The sequence below is a fragment of the Hemitrygon akajei genome, unplaced genomic scaffold (genome assembly GCF_048418815.1).
Source record: "Hemitrygon akajei unplaced genomic scaffold, sHemAka1.3 Scf000119, whole genome shotgun sequence".
NCBI lineage: Eukaryota > Metazoa > Chordata > Chondrichthyes > Myliobatiformes > Dasyatidae > Hemitrygon > Hemitrygon akajei.
This window is the reverse complement of record NW_027332005.1, coordinates 1,496,994-1,522,845: the sequence shown is the minus strand read 5'-3', so window position 1 is coordinate 1,522,845 and position 25,852 is coordinate 1,496,994. Positions and strand designations below refer to the sequence as shown.

Here is a 25,852-nt window from a genome sequence, read left to right as displayed (position 1 = left end):
CTCCTTCACCTCTTCTGCCTATCCCCTCCTTGCTTCCCCTCCCCCAGCCCTTGATCTTTCCTCTCATTGGTTTTTAACCTGGCACATTCCACCCTCCCCCCACCTTCTTTATAGGGCCCGTGACCCCTCCTTCTTTAGTCCTGATGGAGGGTTTCGGCCCGAAACGTTGACTGCTCCTTTCAACGGATACTGAGTTCATCCAGCTTCTTTGTACGTCAGAGATTTTATTGACTTCATCTTGACAAATGTTCAAAGCTAAATTAAACAATGTGTGAGCTGCTGACGTGCAGGAATAAATAAGCTGCTCCTGATTCACTCACAGTCACACACAATTAACTGACCGGCGACAACGAGTGACAGTTTGAATAATCAGTCCCGTTTCTCACCGTCACTCTGCATTGGGGAACCGATGATTATAAAATCACACTTCAGGGTCGTGTCTGGGATCGCTGCAGATCCAGGGTCACTGCCGAGGGATTTGTCAATTTAACATCATTAACATCATTATATTGGCCAGGATGTTCTCAAAGTGAGTAAAATGATTCTCTCCCAGGGACACTGGTTTCCCAGATCTAACCCGGCCCCCCGGGCTTTTCCTCTCTGTGTAATTGCCCGGCACGCCATTTGGAGCAGCTGTTGAATCCGGACAGGCGCAGCTGGATAGGATGCGGAATTGCGTCACTTTGGACGTCACAGAGTGTGAGATTGGAGCTAGTTCACCATTCAGATGTTCACAGATCAACTGTCAGTCCGGGTCTGGGTTCCTGCAGAGATCTCAGTTCCTTCCCCCCGGTCTGACTGAACTGATTCCTCCACAAGCTAAAACAGATGGAAGAATAAAGATAAAATAAACAGAATACACAACAGTGTCAGTAACAGTGGACTGGGGTTAACGTTTCAACAACACTCACAGACAAATATCACCAGAAAACCCGCGGATCCGCTGATATTTTATTACATTGAACATTAACACAAATACTCACTCGATCAGCTTCAGACTCGGGAGGGCCAGTATGAGACGGCGGAGAGCGGGGACAGATCGGTCCGTGAGCGAGTTGAATCCCAGCTCCAGCTCTGTCAGTGATGGGTTGGTACTGAGAGCAGAGGCAAGATCCTCGGCACCAGAATCTGTGAGACCGATATCCCTCAGTCTGGAGGTGAGGATGAAGGACACAGAGAGACAGGAGACTGTAACACAATTACTGATCACATTAATGTTCAGTGTTAGACACCCAGTGACTGTAAACACAATCACCCACAGTCTGGTACTTACCCCAGTTTCTCTATTCCACACTTGGGGTTTGTCAGAGCCACAGACACCAGCTTCACTCCTGAATCTCCCAGTTTATTATAACCCAGGCCCAGCACCATCAGTGATGGGTTTGTACTGAGAGCGGAGGCGAGATCCGCAGCACCAGAATATGTGAGACTGACATCCCAGAGCCTGGAGATGAGAGAGAGTGAGGATGAAGGACACAGAGAGACAGGAGATGGTACAAATCCCCAGTGTTTATCAGTAACACAATGACTGATCACATTAATGTTCAGTGTCAGACACCCAGTGACTGTAAACACAATCTCCCACAGTCTGGTACTTACCACAGTTTCTGTATTTTACACTCCGGGTTCCTCAGAGCCGCAGACACCAGTTTCACTCCTGAATCTCCCAGTTTATTCTGCCCAAGGCTAAACACAATCATCAAATTGATGAACAAAGTGATTCAAACCGTGGGTCTGGGGGAATTTCTCTCACTCGGATATTTCAGGAAACATTCACCCCTTCAGCAAATCACTGATCGGAGTTCCCATCACTCTCAATGTCCCTCACTGCCCAGCTCCAGGGTATTCACCGAATATCAGTAGTGTAGTCTGTCGGTGTGACCCTGTAAACTCAACATATTCTGTCTCATTCCCCGATGGCTAGAAAAATGTTCCTGATGTGAGAGCGTTGGGAGGGGCAGGGGTGAAGGATGATAGAAAGTCCCACAGTGAGGAAAATTTGTGAAAGGGAAAGTGTCGATGGGAGTTGGTGGAAGAGACCCCAACTGAGGAAAAGAGGTAGGAAGAGAAAACCTGTAGGAGAAAGAGAGGAAATAGGAAACATCCCATAGGAGGAATGAGGATGAGGATGAGAGATTCCGCAGGAGTAAGGGATATGGGGAAAAGAAGATCCCGAAGGGAAAAATGGGAATGGGGAAGAGATCCCACAGGGGGAAAGGGGATGGGGAATACAGATCCCTCAGGAGGATACCAAAGGGATGAGATAATCTAATAAAAGATTAGAGGATGCAGAAAGAGATTTTACGGGATGGGTCTTTCTGAATTGAGGACAACAATTGGGAGGAGATGCCCAAATGATCTGATGAAGTCTCCAACATCTCTTCACAAGGAACCACAGAACCCCCCCGTCTTTGGAGAATTACTGACCGATCCCCTGGGCATTTGTCACTATTTTTCACAATCTGATTTACGACTGTTTAACCCAAATTGTTTTACATTGAAACAACACAATGGGACAGTTTCACAGTTCAGAGTGAGAGATAAATCAAGTTACCTCAACTCCTGGCACTTGTGGAGCCCAGGTCCCAGCCGTTGGATTCCTTCACACTGAATGTGACAGCCCTGCAGGTCGAGGTGTTTTATTGTATCACAGAGTCCGATGACATGAGACAGGACCGCGCAGTCGATCGGGGTCAGTGTCATTCCACTGAATGAGAGTTTTTTCACAGATCCCAGTGTACCTTGAGTCAGTCCACGATTCTGAGACTCAAACAGGTAGTGCAGTGTGTTCAGGAGGCTCCTTTTACCAGATGCAATCCTTGTGTTTCCACTCTGGTGTTTAACCTCCTCCTTCACCCAGTCAATCACCCGGCACGTTGTTTGATGAGGAAATGGACCCAGAAACTCTTCCAGGCCTCGAGCTGTCATTGGGGAGGAGAGACCAGCAACAAAACGGAGAAATACCTCAAATCGCCCATCTGTCATGTTGTGAGCTTCAGTGAGGAATTTCAGGATATCCTTGGGATGTAGGGTCAGGAATTGTGCGACTGCTGCTACAAACTCTTGGATGGTGAGGTGTGGGAATGTGTACACCACACACCGGGCAGAATCCTCTCTCTCCAAAAGCTCCATCAGGAACCCGGACAGGAACTGGGAAGGCTTAAGATTGTAGCTGATCAAATCTCCATATGTAAACACAATCTTCTTCTCGGACACTCCTCTGAAGGCCATCTGACCAACCCTGAGTAACACATCACGGGGGTTCTCAATCTCACGAACGTGGTTTTTCAGGATGTTGTAAATATAGTAGGAGTACAGTTGGGTGATGGTCTTGGGAACTCGCTGCGGGTCCCTGACTCTTTGTGTGAAGAAGGGGCCCAGTGCCAGAGCGAGGATCCAGCAGTAGGAGGGGTTATAGCTCATGGTGTACAGGATCTCGTTCTCCTTCACGTGTTTGAAAACAGCTGCTGCCACCGATGGATCTTCAAAATACCTGATGAAATATTCCTTCCGTTCCTCACCAACAAATCCCAGGATTTCAGCCCAGACGCTGATCTTGGCTTTATCCAATAAATGTAATGCAGTGGGACGGGTGGTCACCAGCACTGAACACCCTGGGAGCAGCTTGCCCTGGATTAAACTGTACAAAATGTCCGACACCTCACAACACCACTCGGGATCTGGGCACTGGTGCTTGGGTTCTGTATCTCTCCGACTGTCAGCAAAATCAATTCTGTGCTCGAATTCATCCAGACCATCAAATATAAACAGCAATCGCTCTGGGTTCTTCCAGACATCTCTCAGGATATTCCCAAAGTAAGGATACTGATCCTGAATTAGTTGCCTCAGGTTTTTTCTGCAGTTAATAGAGTTTAAATCCCGGAATTTGAAACTGAAGACAAACTGGAATTGTTGGTATATTTTCCCCATGGCCCAGTCATAAACAATCTTTTGTACCATTGTTGTTTTCCCGATCCCCGGGACTCCGGCCACTGCTGCCGAACTACCAGATTTGGTTTTCCTCCGGGAAAAGCTGCTCTGGAACAACTGATCAGTCCGGATTTTTTCCAGCTTTCCGCAGAGATGTTTCTCTCTCCACTCCTCGTGGTCTCTGCCTCTTGCCAGCAGCTCATGTTCCACCAGTGTCCGATCTCGAAGAGTAGAAATGACCGTGAGCTCAGCGTATCGATCTGCCAGCTGGAAAACCTTCACTTTCTCCCTCATCAGGATCGTATTCGCTCTCAGTTTTTCAGTTTGTGCCCGCAGAGTCTCCTTGTGTTTCTGTTGAACATCTTCCATGGGAACAGACAGTGGACAAACTGTTAGATGCTTCAACTCAGAACTCAGTATTTAAGTAGCCAAGGATTAGCTCAAAGGTTTTGCATTATTTGAACTCATCACTGGATTTTCTTACACTAAATTAAGTTTGATTAACAGACCCCAAAGTGGATGGAGAGGCATGGGCCAGATAATCATCAGATCATCACATTTACACATAAAGTTGTTCAGTTGAGTTTTGTTTTCCCTGGTAGTTTACTGAGCCCCGACTAGACAAACTCCCACTACTGCCACTTCTATCATTGTTCTGTGGAAAAACTTTTAAACCCCGGTGTTGATGTGGTCTTTGGAGATAGATAAAATTATAGTGGGCATTCTGTCAACGGAATAGGTCACGGGAATCACAGCTCCCCCTCCCCTCTCACCATCACGGATTCAAAATAAAGAGAAATACATTTGTGGATCTGTGGTGTGGTAGAAGATTAGAAACTTGGAAAACCGACAGCACAATACAAGTCCTTCGGCCCACAAAGCTGTGCCGAACATGTACTTACCTTAGAGTTTACCTGGGTTTACCCATAGTCCTCTATTTTTCTAAGCTCCATGTAGCCATCCAGAGGAGCCGTAAACAATCCTATTGTATCCTCATCCACCACCGCCGCCAGCCGCCCATTCCACGCACTCACCACTCTCTGAGTAAAAAACAACTTACCCCTGACATCTCCTCTGTACCTGCTTCCAAGCAACATAAAACTATGTCCTCTCGTGCTAGCCATTTCAGCCCTGGGAAAAAGCCTCTGACTATCCACATGATCAATGCCTCTCATCACTTTATACACCTCTATCAGGTCACCTCTCATCCTTCCTCGCTCCAAGGAGAAAAGGCCAGTTTCACTCAACCTATTCTCATAGGGCATGCACCCAATACAGGCAACATCCTTGTAAATCTCCACTGCACCCTTTCTATAGTTTCCATATCCTTCCTGTAGTGAGGTGACCAGAACTGAGCACAGTACTCCAAGTGGTGTCTGACCAGGGTCCTATATAACTACAACATTACCTCTCACCTCTTGAACTCAATCCCACAGTTGATGAAGGCCAATGTGCCGTATGCCTTCCTAACCACAGAGTCAAACTCCGCAGCAGCCTTGAGTGTCCTATGTCAACCTACTGTCCATGCCAGTATATTTCCTGTAACGCCATCAGATTTTATCTTCTTAAGTAGACTCATGAGGTAACTTATAATACGCCTTATGAAAACCTAAATGACATCCACTGCATCTCCTTTGTCCACTCTGTTTGGAATTTCCTCAATGAACTCTAGCAGATCTATCAGGCAAGATTTCCCTTCATAGAAACTATGTTGACTTTGACTTATTTTATAATTAGACTGTAAATACCTCAGAACCTCAATCTTAATAATACTCTCACACTTCCCCAACCACTGAGGTTGGGCAAACTGGTCTATAATTTTGCAATCAAGAGAGAATCTGTAGATGCTGAAAATGCAGCAACACACACAAAATGCTGGAGGAACTTGTAAGGCCAGACAGCATCTATGGAAAAAAAGTATAGTTGACGTTCCGGGCTTAAACACTTTGGTAGGTCTGGAAACAAAATGCTGGGGAGTAGAATTGAAAGGTGTGGCGGGGGGGGGGGGGGGGGGTGGGGGGAGGAGAGGGGAGAGAGAATTGCCAGACGATGGGTGAAACTTGGAGGGGGAGGGTTGAAGCAAAGGGTTGAAGTTGATTGGTTAAAGAGACAGAAGGCCATGGAAGAAAGAGAAAATAAAACAACTTTTTTTTATCTTATTCCTTGGCTTTTACCCAGTCACTAACTGTCTCCTAAGGTTCCCTTTACATTATGCTCCCTGATAAGATCTGGATCTCACAATGTATCTGAAACCTGCCAGGGGTATGTGGCTTCTCTTAGTTTGTCAGGACCCAATCAGGGATGTGTGGGGTCTCACAGTGTGTCAGGACCCTGCCAGGAGTGTGTGGGGTCTCACTGTGTGTCAGGACCCTGTCAGGGGTGTGTGTGGTCTCACACTGTGTCAGGACCCTGTCAGGTGTGTGTGGGGTCTCACAGTGTGTCAGGACCCTGCTGGGAGTGTGTGGGGTCTCACAGTGTGTCAGGACTCTGCTGGGAGTGTGTGGGCTCTTAGTGTGTCAAGATCCTGCCAGGTGTGTCTGGGGTCCCACAGTGCGTCAGGACCCTGCCAGGAGTGTGTGGGGTCTCACAGTGCGGCAGGACACTGTCAGGTACGTGTGGGGTCTCTATTCAATCTATTCAGCTGTGATAGGCAACGTTGGAAAACATTGATCTTGCACATATTTAATTTAGAGAATGTGACACTGGTAGAAATGATGTTGTTCAATAATCAGGGAGTGTATCTGTTTCCTATTCAGAAATGGGTGTGGGAATGACACTGTCGTGTCTGTTCCCTCTGTAAACCGGATGAAGGACAATGATGAACAAGCTTGTAGCGCTTTACTAAACCCGTGTTCAGGGACACTGAGGGGTTTTATTGACCGGATGTGGACTGGAGCTGCATTAACAGAGGTGACAGAGACGTGAGTAGTTTGTAAACTTCCTGATTGGTCTATCTCTGGTACCAAATTTAAATTATCATCTTTGGGATTTATTCCTGTAAGTGAGAGAGACTGAACCAGGGTTCTGGCTGAGATTCCCTATATTTCTGTTACGAGCTTCGAATAATCAGATAAAACATGGTCTGATGCAATATCAACAAGTTTTGTGATATTTGTCTTTCCTACGCTCTCTCCTCTGTTAAATGCACAGCTGTGTGATCCAACTCAGTCTGCGGTGATGATGTCTTACAATCTCTTCAGCCCATGCACTGCCCTGGGCTCCATTTTCACGGGCATGATGGGCTTATGGATGTAGTGAGCTTCTCATCCAGACGGTCACAATTTAACTAATTGCAATATTATTTATAGATATTTTCAGTCCTTTCCACATTCCTTGCAGCGATCCCACAACCCTCGGTTTCCCTGTCCTAATTCCCATCTCTTCACCTTCCACAGAGTCCAGCACACATCAACTTCAGCTTCTGTGAACTGCGCTGAGGAATTTGTCTCCGATCTCACCCTCAGTAATACTGTCTCACTGCTAGAATTCCCAGGATTATTGAGTTGGAAATTAAACTGGATATCTTTATCAATGTTTGCACTAAGGGAGTGCAGATGTGAAGAGAGCAGGGTTCATATGCTGCTTTTCTGATTAAAGTGACGTTATTATTACTATTCTGTGAATAGAACTTCAATGGACGAGCAACTCGAAAAACAAAAATAACCTAAAGAAGCTGAAGTCGTTTAGAAAATGGTTAAGGATGAGGCTATCCTGGAGCGGATAGTCGCTGGCAAGAGAAAGATTTGACTTTTTGATATGAAGAAATATCCTTTTTTTTTGTCATTCTCCAGATCCCCCCCTTCTCCACTCAGACTCTGGTGGGGATCTGTAGTTTCAGGCCCCAGAGCGGTGTGAGCACTTTCCTCAAACTCGCCAGCTCTCTGCCTCTTTTCTCAAAATGTCCTTTGAAAACTCTCCCTCTAGCAAACACGTTTCCCTGTATGTCACTGTGGTCTCTGTCACAGTGCCAGTATTTACCTGGTCAGATCCTCGTGGCTCAACAACTGAACCGTCCGACGCAAATTACAAACGTTGGTGGAAACAGAGGTCAAGTTTCAACTTGATGAACTCTGCTTCAGTCTCATCTGGGCCATTGCGTACCGTTCTGATCACCTCACTACCGGAGGAATGTTGAGGCTTTAAAGAGGGAGCAGAAGAGGTTTACCAGGATGCTGCCTGGTTTAAAGGGCATGTGCTATCATGAGAGGCTGGATAAAATTAGATTGTTTTCTCTGGATCATCGGAGGCTGAGGGGAGCTCTGACACAGGTTTGCAACATTAAGAGAGGCATAAATAGAGTGAACAGAGAGAATCGGTTTCTGAATGTCTCAAATGCTATTGAAGGTGAGAGGGTGTAGAGTGAAGGGGGAAGTGTCATTGCTGTCTGGAAAGCACTGCCTGGTAAGGTGGTAGACGTAAATTTTTTTAAGCTTTTAAGAGACGTTTGGTTAGGTACATGGATTAAGGAAGATGGAGGCATATGGAGATGGTGTCAGAAGGGGAGATTAGAGTTTGGGTATGTTTGATTTACTTGTTAGCTGTTTCAGTACAATATTATTTGCCTAATGGCCTATTCCTGTTATACTCTTCAATTTTCAACGCATGTTCACTCACCTTTCAACTCACTGAGAATCTTGAGTAAACCTTGAGTGGGATTTGATCGATGGGATGGATCAGAACCTGTTTGAATTTAAACACATTAAGGGGATAATTTATGGAAAATTGTGAAGTGTAATGTTTTGCAACTCAAATTTGAATTAACCTCTGATATTATCTCACCATACATCTGTATTTCCTTAAGTATTTTGTCCAAATTTGGGACTCCTATCCGCATTTTCACAAAGGTTTCCCACATCACCCTCCGGGCGCGGGAGCCTTTCTCCATCACCAGGCTCAGGAGGAGTTTAGAACTGTCCGCCCGCTCTCCCTTATCAGCGAGATCAGAGATTTTCTGTGAAGAGTAACAGTGAACATATTGGGGACTGACAGATTCACACAGAGAATGAGAAGTAAATGATGTGCTCTGTAACGGGATCACACTGAGCAGTCACCCGGACGGGTGCTGAACCTGTCTAGACATGGACTGTACATTCTGAGTGCAGAGCACACGGAGGGACATTCAACGTGAACCTGGTCCACCAGTCAGTGAGATCCTGGCTGGTCTGTGACCGGTCATTGACGTGGCTCCAAATCCATAAATAATTCCTCACCGGATTTAACAGCGTAGAACAGAAATCAGAAAATAACCATAACAGATGAAGAAAGAAGTCAGGAGGGTTTTTATAACAGAGTGAGCAGTCTCGGAGAAGTTGCAGAAAAGGTGATGTGATTCATCTCCTCAGTCCGCCAGTGTCCAACGTGACAGAGGATTACCAGCTTCACACCGTTTGCAATTTCCACTCAGAACAGAACACACTCGAGCTCCTGTGGCACCCACAGATGATGCCCCGGTTCTCACTGACATCCTGCTGTCACACTGCACGGTCTTCCCAAACCGAAACCTCCTGTCATATTTCCATTTAATGTCACTTGCTCAACTCACTCTGAACATTGAGCAGCCCCCCACCAGTCCGCGGGGTCTTTTCACCCTTTCCATCACTGGTTCAGATTCACATCTTTGAGATTGCATGTACAGTATTTATTTCCCAGATGTTCTTTTATCTAAGTTAATATCCAATGAGTCGGAGTTCCGACACCCATCAGTCCTGTGATGTGTGAAAATTCAAACTCATTCTCCATCCCACTCACCCGATGTTCCTCTCCGCTGAACTGATTCTCGGCCGTTAATGCCAGGCTCACTCCGTGCACCCCTCCTTCCATCGCCTGCTCCAGCCTGTCCCGGTAGAAGTGCATCAGCTGCAGCAGCTGGGAATCGTTGCAGCTCGCCAGGAGCTCGGTGATCACTGAACTCGGACCTGTGAAGCACAATGGAGAAAATTAAAGAAATTACTGACCCCATATTCGGAGGCAACTTTCTCTCTGGAACCGTAAGATGGTAAACCAGGTCACCAAACACAGTCCAAGATATATATAAAGGGTGCGAGGGAGGAATAAGCGGGGTTGGTGAAATGAGCGCAGGCTGGGTGGGGGTTCAGATCGAGCAGGGTTGTGGTGGGGCTTGGCTCCATCTGTTGAAAGCTGCCCTTTCTAGTCCCCAGGAATATACCTCTCTGTTTGGAAAGGACTCTGCTTATTCCTGAGAATATAGTAACCCATCACCATCACTCTCCTGGTACTGCCCATCACCACCGCTTTGCTCTGGGTTATGTCTGCCTGCCTGGTCAACCCCTTCCTCAGCAAATCTCTGGCATATCTCACAAAATGCTGGAGGTACTCAGCAGGTCAGGCAGCATCTATCGAGGAGAATAAACAGCCAACATTTAGGGTGCTTCATCAGACTGGAAATGAGGGGACAGAAATTCTAGATATTGCCACATTATTTTCTATATTTTGTGGTCCTGATCTGAAACATTAACTGTTTATTTCTCTCCATGGATGCTGAGTTCCGCCAATATTTTGTGTGTCTTTGTGTTGCTCAAAGCTTTCAGCATCTGCAGAATGTCTTGTGCTCTGGAACACCTCACTGTTTTATTGTGCATCACTGTCTGTTTGAAGAGCAAAAAGCAGACAATAATTGTGCTCCTTCCACGTGTGACTGCTAACTCTCAGTCTCATCTCTCTGCTCAGTTTTTACAAATATTTTGTGAATTGCTGATATTGGAATAAACTCAGACACAGTGTCAAGGAAATATTTAAAAATTAAAATAATTTGCTAACATACCCATGTCCTTTCCTGATCTTAACATCACTGGAACTTCTCTCCTGCCCACTCCTTGAGCCATTTTGAGGACAGTTGTGCTCAGATTTTGATGCTCTGTAACAAACAAAGTTAACAGTAGGGTCAGATATTAATTGAGGTGTAAAGCAGAACACTGTTTTGTTTTTCAACTGAGGCAAACATTTCCAAATATCTTGGACCTATCCACTAAAGGCTTGACACAGCCAGATCCACCCGCATCCATCCACCCACAGATCGATCTCCCCATGGATTGTGCACCGTGCTGGGATTCTCTGGGGTATCTACTCACTATATTGCAGGCAAATCCCTATTAGGTAAAAATCTTGTGCCCTGGAGGGATGTGTCAATGGAATGGCGAATGTGGTCATCCTACCACAGTTTAACATTGCCTGGCATTGACACCTATGGCAATATATGATTTGACTCTATAGAGAAACAATCTGACATCCTGAACAATGCAGTCTCACCCACAGTATCATAATATCTTGTCCTGAACCACTATCATTTTTCCAGCAGGACTTTAAGATCATTATTAGCACTAAAACTCGGTTAAGATTTCTTTAAGCATATCACCTGGCTATTATCAGATAGTTAGTTATATGACACCCTGTCAGGTGTGTGGTCTGACAGTGTGTCAAGACTCTGCCAGGGTTATGTGGGTTCTCACAGTGTGTCAGGACCCTGTCAGGCGTGTGTAGGGTCTCACAGTGTGTCAGAACACTACCAGGGGTGTGTGAGGTCTCACAGTGTGTCTGGACCCTGTCAAGGGTCTGTGGGGTCTCATAGTGTGTCAGGACACTGCCAGGGGTGTGTGGGGTCTCGCAGTGTGTCAGGACCCTGTCAGGGGTGTGTGTGGGTTCTCACAGTGTGTTGGGACCCTGTCAAGGGTCTGTGGGGTCTCACAGTATGTCAGGACCCTGTCAGGGGTGTGTGGGGTCTCACAGTGTGTCAGAACACTACCAGGGGTGCGTGAGGTCTCACAGTGTGTCTGGACCCTGTCAAGGATCTGTGGGGTCTCATAGTGTGTCAGGACACTGCCAGGGGTGTGTGGGGTCTCGCAGTGTGTCAGGACCCTGTCAGGGGTGTGTGGGGTCCCGTAGTGTGTCAGGACCCGGTCATGTGTGTGTGGGCTCTCTCAGTGTGTCAGGTCCCTGTCAGGGGTGTGTGGGGTCTCACAGAGTGTCTGGACACTGTCAGGGGTGAATGGTGCCTCACAGTTTGTCAGGATCCTGCCAGAGGAGTGTGGGGTCTCACAGTGTGTCAGGACCCTACTAGGGGTATGTGGAGTCTCACAGTGTGTTGGGACCCTGTCAGGGGTATGTGGAGTCTCACAGTGTGTCAGGTCCCAGTCAGGGGTGTGTGGGGTCTCACCGTGCGTCGGGACCCTACCAGGGTTATGTGGAGTCTGACAGTGTGTCAGTAAGCTGTCAGGGGTGTGTGGGTTCTCACAGCGGATCAATATCCTGCCAGGGTTGAGTGGCGTCTCACAGCATGTCGGGACGCCGTCATGGGTGTGTGGGGTCTCACAGTGTGTTAGGACACCGTCAGCCATGTGTGTGGGTTCTCACAGTGTGTCAGGACCCTGCCAAAGGTATGTGGAGTCTTACAGTGTGTCAGGTCCCTGTCAGGGGTGTGTGGGGTCTCACAGTGTGTCAGGACCCTGTCAGGGGTGTGTGGGTTCTCACAGTGTGTCAGGACCCTGTCAGGGGTGTGTGGAGTCTCACAGTGTGTCAGGTCCCAGACAGGGGTGTGTGGGTTCTCACAGTGTGTCGGCACCCTAAGATGGGAGTGCGGTGTCTCATGGCAGGTAAGGACCCTGTCAGGGAAGTGTCGGGTCTCACAGCGCATCAAGATCCCGCCAGGTTTGAGTGGGGTCTCACAATGTGCCAGCACCCTTCCGGCGGGGGGGGGGGGTGGCGGTTTGTGTTTTCACAGTGTGTCAGGACCCTGTCAGGTGTGTGTGGTGTCTCACAGTGTGTCAGGACCCTGTCAGGGGTGTGTGGAGTCTCACAGTGTGTCAGGACCCTGTCAGGTGTGTGTGGGGTCTCACAGTGTGTCAGGACCCTGTCAGGGATGTGTGGGGTCTCACAGTGTGTCAGGACCCTGTCAGGGGTGTGTGGGGTCTCACAGTGGGTCAGGAACCTGTCAGGGGTGTGTGCGGTCTCACAGTGTGTCAGGACCCTGCCAGGGGTGTGTGGGGTCTCACAGTGTGTTAGGAACCTGTCAGGGGTGTGTGGGGTCTCACAGTGTGTCAGGACCCTGTCAGGGGCGTGTGGAGTCTCACAGTGTGTCAGGACCCTGTCAGGGGTGTGTGGTGTCTCACAGTGTGTTAGGACCCTGTCAGGTGAGTGTGGGGTCTCACAGTGTGTCAGGACCCTGTCAGGGGTGTGTGGGGTCTCACAGTGTGTCAGGAACCTGTCAGGGGTGTGTGCGGTCTCACAGTGTGTCAGGACCCTGTTAGGTGTGTGTGGAGTCTCACAGTGTGTCAGGACCCTGTCAGGTGTGTGTGGGGTCTCACAGTGTGTCAGGACCCTGTTAGGTGTGTGTGGGGTCTCACAGTGTGTCAGGACCCTGCCAGCAGTGTGTGGGGTCTCACAGTGTGTCAGGACCCTGCCAGGGGTGTGTGGGTTCTCACAGTGTGTCAGGACCCTGCCAGCAGTGTGTGGGGTCTCACAGCGTGTCAGGACCCCGTCAGGGGTGTGTTGTTTCTCACAGTGTTTCAGGAACCTTCCGGGGTGGGGGGGGTATTGTGGTCTCGCAGTGTGTCAGGACCTTGTCAGGGGTGTGTGGGTTCTCACCGTGTGTCTGGACACTGTCACGGGTGTGTGGGGTCTGACAGTGTGTCAGGACCCTGTTACAGGTTTGTGGGGTCTCACAGTGTGTCAGGACCCTGTCAATGGTGAGTGGAGTCTCACAGTGTGTCAGGACACTGCCAGGGGTGTGTGCATTCTCACAGTGTGTCGGGACCCTGTCAGGGGTGTGTGGGGTCGCGCAGTTTGTCTGGACCCTGTCAGGGGTGTGTGGGGTCTCACAGTGTGTCAGGACCCTGTCAGTGGTGTGTGGGGTCTCACTGTGTGTAAGGACCCTGTCAAGGGTGTGTGGGGTCTTACAGTGCGTCAGGAAGCTATCAGGAGTGTGGAGGGTCTCACTGTGTGTTAGGAACCTGCCAGGTCTGTGAGGTGTCTCACAATTTGTCAGGACCTGTCAGGAAGTGTGTAGGCTCTCCAGACAATGTACTCCGGTGAAACAGGGAGCGTACGAAAACATTGATTGTTGAAATGTTTACTTTAGCGAATGTGACAGTGGGAGAAATAATTTTCTTCAATAATCAGGGAGAGGTCTGTTCTGTATTCAGAAATAGATGTGGGAACTTTACTGCTGTGACTGTTCCCTCAGCAAACAGCATGAAGAACAGTGAAGAATAAGTTTGCCAGGAAATTGTAGAAAATTACCAAATCCTTAGTGCAGGGGAACGGAGGGGTTTTATTGTCTGAATGTAGATGGGAAAAGCATTAACACAGGTGACAGAAACGTGAGCAGTTTGACAACTTCCTTTGGTGCCGTTTGAATATTAACATCTTTGGAATTTGTTCTTGGAAATGAGAGAGGCTGAATAAGGGTTGTGGTCTGGATTCTTTATATTTCTGTTCAAGGGCTTTGAAAAATCAGATAAAACATGGGCTACTGTAAGATTAATAATTTTTACGATATCTGTCTTCACCACGCTGTCTCCTCTGTTAAATGTGCAGTTGTGTAATCCAACTCAGTCTGTGATTACGAAGCCTTGCAATCTCTTTTGTCCATGCACTGCCTCGGGCTCCATTTTTACAGACACAGTGTGCTTACAGATGTACAATAGTGAGTTTCTTATCCAGATGGTCACAATTTAATTGATTGCAATATTATTTATAGATATTTTCAGTCCTTTCACCTTTCTTGCCACAATCCCACAACTCTCGGTTTCTCTGTCCTAATTCCCATCTCTCACCCTTCCACAGTGTCCATCACACGTCACATCAATTTCAGCTTCTGTGGACTGAGCTGAAGATTTTGTCCCCATCACACCCTCAGTAACACTGTCTCCTGATGGGATTCCCAGTATTACTGAGTGGGATATTAAACTGGATAACTTTGGCAGTGTTTGCAGTAAGGAAGTGCAGATGTGTCTATAGTTGATTTCATATGCTGCTTTGGGGTTGAACAGACGAGTTGGGGTGCTACCTGCTTTTCTCATTATCATTGTTATTCTGTGATGAGAACTTCAATGGACTCCCGGTTCTAAAAATGATTTCCTGTAGGATCTGAGGGAATTAAGATGAGGCCTGTACCGGGGGTTGGGTGGTTGTAGGGAAAAAATTTCACCTTTCAGAATAAGACATTTCCCATAATTTCGGTCCTCAGATTGCCCTCTTCTCCATTCTGACTTGGGTGGAGGGATCTGTAGTTGCGGGACCCGGAGAGGAGTGAACTCTTTCAGCAAAGCCCCCATCTCTCTGCGTTGTTCCTCATGCTGTCCTGTGAAATCTCTCCCTCCAACAAAATATTTTCCCTGTGTCTCACTGTACTCTGTGTCACGGTGGAACATTTACCTGATCAAGTCCCCTTGGCTCAACAACGACATGGCCCTACATAATATCAACCTTCGTTGAAAACAGAGGTTTCTTCACTTACCTTTCAGCTCACTGGGAATCTCCGGTATGCATTGACGGACCGGAACACAACCTGTTCAGATTTAAAATAATTTCACACGTTTCAATTCCTCAAATTATAAGTATGTAATGTCTGAATACAAAATTAAATTAATCTCTGATACTCTCTCACCATGTTCCTGTATTTCTTTCAGTATTTTGTCAAACTTTGGGACACCAATCCGCATTTTCACAAAGGTTTCCCACATCACCCTCCGGGCGCGGGAGCCTTTCTCCATCACCAGGCTCAGGAGGAGTTTAGAACTGTCCGCCCACTCTCCCTTATCAGCGAGATCAGAGATTTTCTGTGAAGAGTAACAGTGAACATATTGGGGACTGACAGATTCACACAGAGAATGAGAAGTAAATGATGTGCTCTGTAACGGGATCACACTGAGCAGTCACCCGGACGGGTGCTGATCCTGTCTGGACATGGACTGTACATTCTGAGTGCAGAGCACACGGAGGGACATTCACCGTGAACCTGGTCCACCAGTCAATGAGATCCTGGTTGGTCTGTGACCGCTTCATTGACGTGGCTCCAAATCCATAAATAATTCCTCACCCGATTTGACGGTGTAAAACAGAAATCAGAAAATAACGATCACAGATGAAGAAATAAGTCAGGAGGGTTTTTATAACAGAGTGAGCAGTCTCAGAGAAGTTGCAGAAAAGATGATGTGATTCATCTCCTCAGTCCGCCAGTGTCCAGCATGACAGCGGATTACCAGCTGACACCTGATGCCTTTTCCAGTGGAGGTTTATTCAGTGATTACACATTACAACATGGCAGTATTCCCCGATTCACACTGTTTGCAGTTACAGATTGTAACACAATCATCGCCACACAGAACAGAACACACTGGAGCTCCTGTGGCACCCACAAATGATGTCCTGGTTCTCACTGACATCCTGCCGTCACGCTGCACGTTCATCCCAAACCGAAACCTCCTGTCATATTTCCATTTAATACTGTAAGCCCACACAACTGTTACCTGCTCAACTCACTCTGAACATTGAGCAGCCACACACCAGTCCGCGGGGTCTTTTCACCCCTTTCTATCACTGGTTCAGATTCACATGTTTGTGATTGCAGGTACCGTATTTATTTCCCAGTTGTTCTTTTATGTTATTTAATATCCGATGACTTAGAATTCAACACCCATCAGTGCTGTGATGTGTGAAAATTCAAACTCATTCTCCCTCACACTCACCCGATGTTCCTCTCCGCTGAACTGATTCTCGGCCATTAACGCCAGGCTCACTCCGTGCACCCCTCCTTCCATCGCCTGCTCCAGCCTGTCCTGGTAGATATCTGTCAACTGCAGGAGCTGGGAATCGTCCCAGCTTTCCAGGAGCTCGGTGATTGCTGAGCCCGGACCTGTGATGGAGAATGAGGAGCATTAAAGAAATTGCTGACCCAATATTGGGCAGTAACTTTCTTTCTGGAACCTAAAGATGGTGTGGCAGGTCACCAAACACAGTGTAAAATAAGTACGGTAGGTGTAGAGAGGTCTGGAGACGAGAGTCAAATAGGGAGCGGTCAGAGATCTGGTGCTGAGGCGGGGCGGGTGGTGAGCTGGAGGTGGGATAGAAAGCTGGTAGGGAGAGGGAGGGGGAAGGGAAGGTGCGGAAGACGGACAGGATAGGGGAAGGGAAGGAGGGATGTGACGGAGAGGAGAGGGGGAAGGGAGGGGTTGGGAGAGACGGAGAGGAGAGGGGGAAGGGAGGGGTGGGGAGAGACGGAGAGGAGAGGGGGAAGGGAGGGGTGGGGAGAGACGGAGAGGAGAGGGGGAAGGGAGGGGTGGGGAGAGATGGAGAGGAGAAGGGGAAGGGAGGGGAGGGGAGAAATGGAGAGGAGAGGGGGAAGGGAGAGGTGGGGAGAAACAGAGAGGAGAGGGGGAAGGGAGAGGTGGGAGAGAGGGAGAGAAGAGGGGAAAGGGAGGGATAGGGAGAGATGGAGAGGGTAGGGGAAGGGAGGGGAGTTGAGAGATGGAGAGGAGGGGGAGAAGGAGTGGTGGGGAGAGAGGGAGAGGAGAGGGCTAAGTGAGGGTTGTGGAGAGACTGAGAGGAGAGGGGGAAAGGAATAGTGGGGAGAGGGAGAGGAGAGTGGGAAGGGAGGGGTGGGTAGAGGGAGAGGAGAGGGGGAAGGGAGGGGTGGGTAGAGGGAGAGGAGAGGGGGAAGGAAGGTGTGGGGAGTGACGTGGAGGAGAGGGGGAAGGGAGGGGTGGGCAGATAGAGAGATGAGGGGGAAGGGAGTGGTGAGGCAAAAGGGAGAGGAGGGGGGAGGGGTGGAGAGAGAGAGGAGAGGGAAGGGAAGGGTGGGGAGTGTCTGAGAGGAGAGGGAGAAGGGAGGGGTCGGGAGAGACGGAGAGGAGTGGGGGAAGGGAGGGTGGGGAGAAACAGAGAGGAGGGGGAAGGGAGGGGTGGGGAGAAACAGAGAGGAGGGGAGAGAGGAAGAGAAGGGGGGAAGGTAGAGACGGAGCGGAGAAGGGGAAGCGAGGAAAGGTCAGAGATGGAGAGGAGGGGGAAGGGAAGGGTGGGGACCGAAAGGAGAGGCAGAAAGGAGCGGTGGGGAGAGAGGGAGAGGAGAGGGGTAAGTGAGGGTCGTGGAGAGTGAGAGGAGAGGGGGAAGGGCATGGGGAGAGACGTTGACGAGAGGGAGAAGGGAGGGATGGGGCGAGAGGACTGGAGAGACGGAAGAGTGGGGTGTGTGGAGACGGAGATGAGAGGGGGAAGGGAGAGAGGAAGGGAGGGATGTGGCGAGATGGAGGGGGAAGGGATGGGTGCGGAGAGAGTGAGAGGAGAGGGCGAAGGGAGGGATGTGGAGAGACAGAGAGGAGTGTAACGGAGCGGTGGGGAGAGACAGAGCAGAGGGGAAAGGGAGCGCTGGGTAGAGACGGAGTGGTGGGGGGAAATGATTGGTGGGGAGAGGGAGAGTAGAGCAGGATGGGAGGGGTGGGGAGTGACAGAGAGGAGAGAGGGGAGGGGTGGGGAGGAACGGAGGGATGGGGAGGGAGAGGGAGGGGTGGGGAAAGACGCAGAGGCGAGGGGGAAGGAAGGGGTGGGGAGTGACAGAGAGGAGAGAGGGAAGGGGGTGGGGAGGAACGGAGGGATTGGGAGGGAGAGGTGAGGGGGAGGGAGGGGTGGGGAATGATGCAGAGGCGAGGGGGAAGGGAGGGGTGGGGAGAGAGAAGAGGAGGATGGGAGGTGTGGGGAGAGACGGAGGAGAGACGTAACGGAGGGGTGGGCAGAGATGGGGAGGAGAGGGGGAAGGGACGGGTGTGGAGAGATGGGGAAGAGAGGGGGTAGGGAGGTGTGGAGAGTGAGGGAGAGGAGAGGGTGAAGGGAGGGGTGGGATTAGTTGGAGAGGAGTGAAGGTAGGGGTGGGGAGTGCTGGACAGGAGAGGTGGAACGGAGGGTTGGGCAGAGATGTATAGGAGAGGGGGAAGGGAGCGGTGGGGAGAGATGGAGAGGGGATTTTACTCCTTCCACGTGTGACTGTTCCCTTAGGGATGTTAACTCTCTCATCTCTCTGCTGATTTCACAAATATTTTGTGAAGTGCAGACACTGCATTAAACCCAGATACAGAGTCAAGGCAATTGCCGACATACCCGTGACCTTTCCGGATATTGACATCATTGGAACTCTTCCACTACCCGCCCGTTCAGCCATGTTGAGGACAGTTGTCGTGAGATTTTGCTGCGATGTATCAAACAGAATTAACAGTAGAGCATCAGGCATTAATTGAAGTATAAAGGAGAACACTGTTTTGTTGTTAAGCAGAACAACACACTTCCAAACATCTTGGGCCTATCCACAAGACTTGATACGACCTAATCGACCTGCGCCCATCCACCCACAATCACAGAATACCCATTTCCCCTCTATCCCTGGATTGTTCACCTTTCAGGGATTCCCCGGAGTATCTACTCGCTGTATTACAGGCAACTCCCTTTATAGAACCAATCTTGTGTCCTGGACTGTGAGTGATTTGTCAATGGAATGGCGAGGCAGATTGATCAGACAACACGCTCTGCTTTGGTCCTCCTACCATTGGTGGCGCTCTGGTGAGTAATGGATAGCTGTTCCAGCAGTGTTAGGTGAAGCATTTCTGCTGACCAATGGGACATCTATTCCTCTCGTCACTGGATTATACAGATTTCTCAGTCACACCTGATTCTCACCGTCTCCTTTCAGTTTAACATCGGCTGGCATTGACACCTATGGCAATATATGTGGAGTGAGTCTACATAGAAATACTCTACATCCTGAACAATGCAGTCTTGTTCAATGAACAATGAATCCTGAACAATGCAGTCTATAGTCTTTTCTGGCATCTTGTCCAGAAACCACATTTTTTCTGGCAGGATTTTAAGATCATTGTTAGCACCTAATCTCCGGTCAAGATTTATTTTCGCATTCATCTGGCTATTATCAGATAGTTACATGGCACCTTGTTAAACACAATGTAGACCCACCATACATCAAAAACAGCAAGCTGGCAAAAACAGATTGACAATAACTAAAACAAAATGCTGGAATTATTGAACAAGGCAGACGGTACGTTGATACTTCGGGTCGAAGACCGTGTAATCAAAGCTGAGCCTATCTGTATCAGCCATGTATCTGCTCTCTGTCTGCATTGTATTCTGTGTAGCGTATTTATGATTTTCTTATGCTGTGGGGTGGGGTGAGGTGGGGTAGGGCGGGGTAAAAGTGAAGGGAATCAGTTAAATATCTGTGCTTTGTTCACAGCTGGGAACTGACGGATGTCATACCTTTGATTATTATCCACTCCAATACACTGAATTTACACTCGGGTGGACTTGAGTTCCATCACTGCAAGATTGCATGTTAACTGATTTCTAATAAAGGATCGAATACACCAACCTTTACAATCACCAACTTTTGCAATCGCTATTGGAGTTGAGGACACATCATACAACCATAACAAATCCTTGGGGGTCGCGAACAATGACAAATTTGTTTGGCTACACTCTCAACAAATGTTTCTCAATCTGACGATTATTTGAAATATAGGACCATAAGATATAGGAGCAGAGGTAGGTCATTCGGCCCATCCAGTTTGCTATGCCATTCAATCATAGACTGATCTAATTCTTCTAGTCATCCCCACTCCCCTGCTTTCACCCCATACCCTTTGATGTGCTGGTTAATCAAGAACCTGTATATCTCTGCGTTAAATACACCTAATGACTTAACCTCCACAGCCGTTCGTGGCAACAAATTCAATAGATTTACCACCCTTTGACTAAAGTAAGTTCTTCGCATCTCTGTTCTAAATGGATGTCCTTCAATCCTGAAGTTGTGCCCTCTTGTCCTAGAATCCCTTGCCATGGGAAATAACTTTGCCATACCTAATCTTCTCAGGCCTTTTGACATTTGGATTTTTTCTATGAGATTCCCTCCCTCATTCTTCTGAACTCCAGGGAACACAGCCCAAGAGCAGCCAGGCGTTCAATAGACGGTAACCCTTTAATTACTGGAATCATTCTGGAGAACCTTCTCTGAACCCTCTCCAATGTCAGTGTATCACTTCTAAATTAAGGAGCCCAAAACTGCACACAATATTCCAAGTGTGTCTCACGAGTATCTTATGGAGCCCCAACATCACATCCCTGCTCTCATATTCTATACCTCTAAAAATGAATGCTAACATTGTATTCGCCTGCTTCACCACGGACTCACCCTGGAGGTTAACCTTTTGGGGTGTCCTGCACAAGGACTCCAAGTCACTTTGCATCTCTGCATTTTGAATTCTCTCCCCATCTAAATAACAGTCTGCCCATTGATTGCTTCCACCAAAGTGCCTGACCATACACTTTCCAACATTGTATTTCATTTGCCACTTCTTTGCCTATTCCCCTAAACTATCTAAGTCTATCTACAGACTCTCTTATTCCTCAACACTACCAGCTCCTCCACCTACATTAGTTTCATCGGCAAATTTAGCCAGTAATCCATTAATCCCATAGTCCATATCGACATACATCGTAAAAAGCAGTGGTCCCAACATCGACTCCTGAGGATCTCCACTGGTAACCGGCAGCCAGCCAGAATAGGATCCCTTCTTTCCCACTCTTTGTTTTCTGCCGATCAGCCTGCACACTCAAATTTCAATGTGAACTCGATCATATTGTGATTACTGTTCCCTAAGTGTTCCTTAACCTTAAGCTCCCTTATCACTTCTGGATCATTGCACAACAGCCAATCCAGCACAGACGATTCCCGACTGAGCTCAACAACAAGCTGTTCTTAAAAAAAAACATCCCTTTGACATTCTACCATTTCATTCTCTTGAGGTCCAGTACTAACCTGGTTTACCTAACTCACTTTCATGTTAAAATCCCCAACGATTATCATGATATTGCCCTTCTGACAGGCCTTTTCTATCTCCTGCTGTAAATTGTAATCCACATCGCGGCTGCTGTTTGGAGGCCTGTATAAAGCTGCCATTAGGGTCCTTATACACTTTCCATTTAACTCAACCCATATCGACTCTACACCTTCCAGTGGTATGTCATCCCTTTCTAATGATTTAATATTAGTTCTTCTAGACAGGGCCATATCACTCCCATATCTGCCTACCAATCTATCTCTCCGATACACAGTGTATCCTTGGACATTCAGTTCCCAATGGAAGCCATTCTTTAGCCAAGATTCAGAGATGGACACTACGTCATAGTTGCCAATCTGCAGCTGAATTTCAAGATCGTCCATTTTATTCCTTATGCTGCGTGCATTCAAGTACAACACTCTCAGTCCAGCATTTGTTGCTTCTGTTTTAATTGCACCATGACTCTATTGCCTGTAACTCATGCCACTGGCTGTGATTAAGCCTCAGCTCCTGCCTGTCATTTCTATCATCTCTAATGCAGGTTATCTTCGATTTATTTCTGTTCTCCCCTTCCTCAGCCCAATCACTCCAGTTCCCACCCTCTGTTAAACCCTGCCTAACAGCACTATTAACCCTGCCTACTCAGATAATTTGACTTCAGGTGTAATCCGTCCTTTTTGTACAGGTGGTCCCTTCCCCAAAAGAGCCCCCAATGAATCAGGAACCCTAAACCCTGCCCCCTACACCAGTTTCTCAGCCACGCATTAATATGCCAGATCATGACATTGTCATGGTCCGGTCCATGGAATCGGCATTCCGGTTCACCATCCCGTCCAAGTTCCTTATTCTAGGTTTTCCTGTTTCCCCCAGCATCCCCTTGTTTGGGCTGGCTTTGTAAACAGCTTCAGGATTCAGCCTCTGGTGGCTGGGTTATTCCTGCCCAAACCCCCTGCCCCTATCCCTTCCCTTCACTTTCCTCCTGGTGCCTCACCTTGCCTCGCTGTACCATGCCTGGAGCCTAATTAATTAGTGAATTAATAACACTATTAATAGTAAACATTAATAGGAGATTTTAGAACACTATTAGGACACGATGCTGTGCCCATTTCTATTTTTAAACTTTCAATGTACGATCGAGTAGGGACAAGTTTTCAAGACGTTCCTGGACTCCTAAAATAACTTCGAAAACCACCAGATCTTACTGTTTTTAAAAGCAAACCTCATTGAAATTTGAACACCGCTTGCAAGTAGAATGATCTCAGAGAACAAATATATAATCGTCCCTCACACCGCAACATCTGGAGGTGATAACCTTCTGTTCACAGTAAAACCAGTATAATAAGGCTATTTGGTCCATCCAGACTGATCCAACCTTATTCTCCTACGTTCTTCCTTAAACCCTCAATCTCCTTACAGTCAAGAACATAACAGTCTCAACTGTATCACAATAACAGCCTCCAACACCCCATGTGGCAACAATTTCCACAGATTAACCATTAGCCGAAGAAATTCCTCTCATCTCAGTTTTAAAGGGAAGTTTCTTTATTCTGAAGGTGCAACCTTGGATTTCAGACTCTCTGACCAATGGAAATATCCTCTCCACGTCCACTCAATTCAGGCTATTCAACATTCAGAGGTTTAAGTAGGATCGCACCCTGTCCCGTCGCTCTGAACTCCACTGAGCACAGGCCCAGATCCATCAAACGCTCCTCATAGTTAAAGACTGTCATTCCTGTCATCATTCTTGTGAACATTGTTAGCAACACCTGTACTGAACACATTTTCAGGCAAATCGGTACCAGGAGAATTTACGGGAAACAAAAACAGTGATGATTTTATTGTTCTCGAAACATTACAAAAAGAGCACCTACGTACAATTATCAGGAGATTTAAATCATTCCAGAGTGAATGTAATTAAAAAAGTAATCTGCAATTATTTGAAACGGTCAGCAGGTAAGGAACAGCTGTGGGGAGAGGAACTAAGTAACAATTCAGGTTCCCAAACTTTCGGTAGAATGGCTTCAAACATTTTCCGCTTGTAGTGCGGATCTCCAGCGTCCCGACTTTCTCAAATCTAAATGTAACGCACACAAACTAGTGCAAGATCTTAGCAGGCCGTCCCAGCCTCTAAAATGTTGACTGTTTACTGTTCTTCGTAGATTCTGTCTAGCCTGTTGAGTTCCTCCAGCATTTTGTGTGTGTTAACTTGAGTTTCTGTTTGATTTCCGCTGCCTGACAGACAGGTGACAGTGGGGGGAAATTTCCACATACGGTTTGAACACTGGACCGTGTCTATTTCTACTGTTCTAAACACAGAACAGCCCATTTAATCTCAGCATTTGGAACAGGAGCTTATCCTGTCCTCAGAAAAGCAGTCTTTGCTTCCAAAGGAACTTCAGAAACAAATATCTGAGCCCAGAAGAAAAACACCCGTTCAACACCTTAAGAAAACTTGGTGGCCCGATCCTCGGCTCCGTTTTACCTGGGTCAAAAACTGTGGTATCAGGATCCAGATATGCGATAAAACAGGAGCGGGAGATGGGATCACCACGGGTCACGCACCTGAACTGGTAAGTTTGCTTCTCACCCCACAAACACTACCTACCCACCGCTGCATTTTCCAAATTATTTCATATTTACACCAGTTACATTTTAATTAAAAAAAATTCCCTCTGTATCTTCCCCGATCCCTTCACTCCATCACCGGCTCACAGAGTTACCGGTTCGATTCACATCCCGGCACACAATTCAGACCCAAACAGGAAATATGCAGATTTCATTTAAATCACTTCTATGTGTACAAACACTAATTTCTATTCACATTCCTCCGGCCTCACTGAACAGGAACACTGAAACATCAAGTGTGAAACAGGAGGAGGAGGCCATTCAGCCCCTCTAACTATCAACAAGATGGCGGCTGCTCTTCCATCTCAGCCACATGTTTCTCCACGATCCTCATTTCCTCGATCCCTTCGGTCTCCACACATCTGCCGATCTCTGTTTTACGTGAGTTTTACAGACATTCACCACCCTCGGAGTGGAGACATTCCCCCTCAACTCAGTCCCGGACAGTCCGCCCCTTTTTTCAGAGACTGGGATCCCTGGTTCAACCAGTAAGGATGTTGTGCATTTCAATGTGTCCACCTCTCCGTCTTCGATTCTCTAAGTCTAAATGAAAGGGTTATCACTTTTGATCTTTCTTCATATGATGATCCCACCATTCCAGGGATCAGTCAGGTGAATCCTCTTTGCACTCTCTATAACAAAGACTCTCTAACCTCTTTGTTAATCCTCTATGGAATTAATTTCCATCTTCTGCAGCCCCGTATTGCCCCAACCACTCACCTCCCACCCCTGTCACTATTTCCACCTTCCCACCTCCCCCTCACCTGGATCCACCTCTCACTCCCCAGCTCTTGCCCCATACCCACCCCTCAGCTCTTTTCTCTGACTATTTCCCGTCCACTCTCAGTCCAGAGGGACGGTCTCAGCCCGAAAAATTTACATCCACAGATGCTGCCCGACCCACTGAGTTCCTCCGGCAGTTTGTTCTTTGGTTATGGGGAGAGGGATTTTACACCATATTCCAGGTACAATCTCAACAAAGCCCAAATAATTGTTAAAGTCATTTCACTCTGATATCCAATAACTTTTACGATAAATTCAATGTAGTTTTGACTTCCTTCCCCACCCACTGCACCTTAGTCCCTCACCATTTAAACTATTTAGTGTTTCTGTTTCTCCTACAGAAGTGGGTGATGTCACATTTCCCACATTGGACCAGCTGACCTGTTGTTCCCACTCACTCCTTTTGCCTCAGTTACGCTGAAATCTCTCGAGAACAGACACAGAAAATAGAACCGTACAGCACAGGAACAGGCCCTTCGGCCCACAATATTGTACTCAACCAATTAAATTTTTTTACCGAAATGTTAACCAATCAAATCCCTTCTGCCTACAAAATTTCCACAATACTTCTATTTTCCTCACATCCGTGTGCCTATCGAAACGTCCCTGAGAAGTCCCCAATGTATCTGCCTTTACCACCACCCCAGGCAGCACATTCTAGTGAC

At 47.7% G+C, this 25,852-nt stretch overlaps 1 protein-coding gene across 7 annotated transcripts in view; it reads right to left on the bottom strand.

Moving 5' to 3' along the window:
- Window positions 1-204: 204 nt before the first annotated feature.
- LOC140723576 (NACHT, LRR and PYD domains-containing protein 3-like) overlaps window positions 205-25,852 on the bottom strand; it is a 55,361-nt gene continuing 29,713 nt past the window's right edge. For 4 of the 7 annotated variants that reach the window (XM_073038145.1, XM_073038147.1, XM_073038146.1 and 1 more), the window contains exons 6-18: window positions 19,033-19,125; window positions 16,632-16,798; window positions 15,551-15,722; window positions 15,401-15,451; window positions 10,712-10,804; window positions 9,679-9,845; window positions 8,710-8,881; window positions 8,545-8,610; window positions 2,555-4,292; window positions 1,600-1,686; window positions 1,274-1,444; window positions 984-1,188; window positions 205-819 (exon numbers count right to left, since the gene is read on the bottom strand). In XM_073038145.1, the coding sequence (XP_072894246.1) occupies window positions 739-819; window positions 984-1,188; window positions 1,274-1,444; window positions 1,600-1,686; window positions 2,555-4,292; window positions 8,545-8,610; window positions 8,710-8,881; window positions 9,679-9,845; window positions 10,712-10,804; window positions 15,401-15,451; window positions 15,551-15,722; window positions 16,632-16,798; window positions 19,033-19,125 (3,263 nt within the window). In that variant the 3' untranslated portion in view covers window positions 205-738. Of the gene's footprint in view, window positions 820-983; window positions 1,189-1,273; window positions 1,445-1,599; window positions 1,687-2,554; window positions 4,293-8,544; window positions 8,611-8,709; window positions 8,882-9,678; window positions 9,846-10,711; window positions 10,805-15,400; window positions 15,452-15,550; window positions 15,723-16,631; window positions 16,799-19,032; window positions 19,126-19,472; window positions 20,032-25,852 lie in introns of those variants that run through there. The other 3 variants (XM_073038150.1, XM_073038149.1, XM_073038151.1) reach the window with 3 other exon arrangements.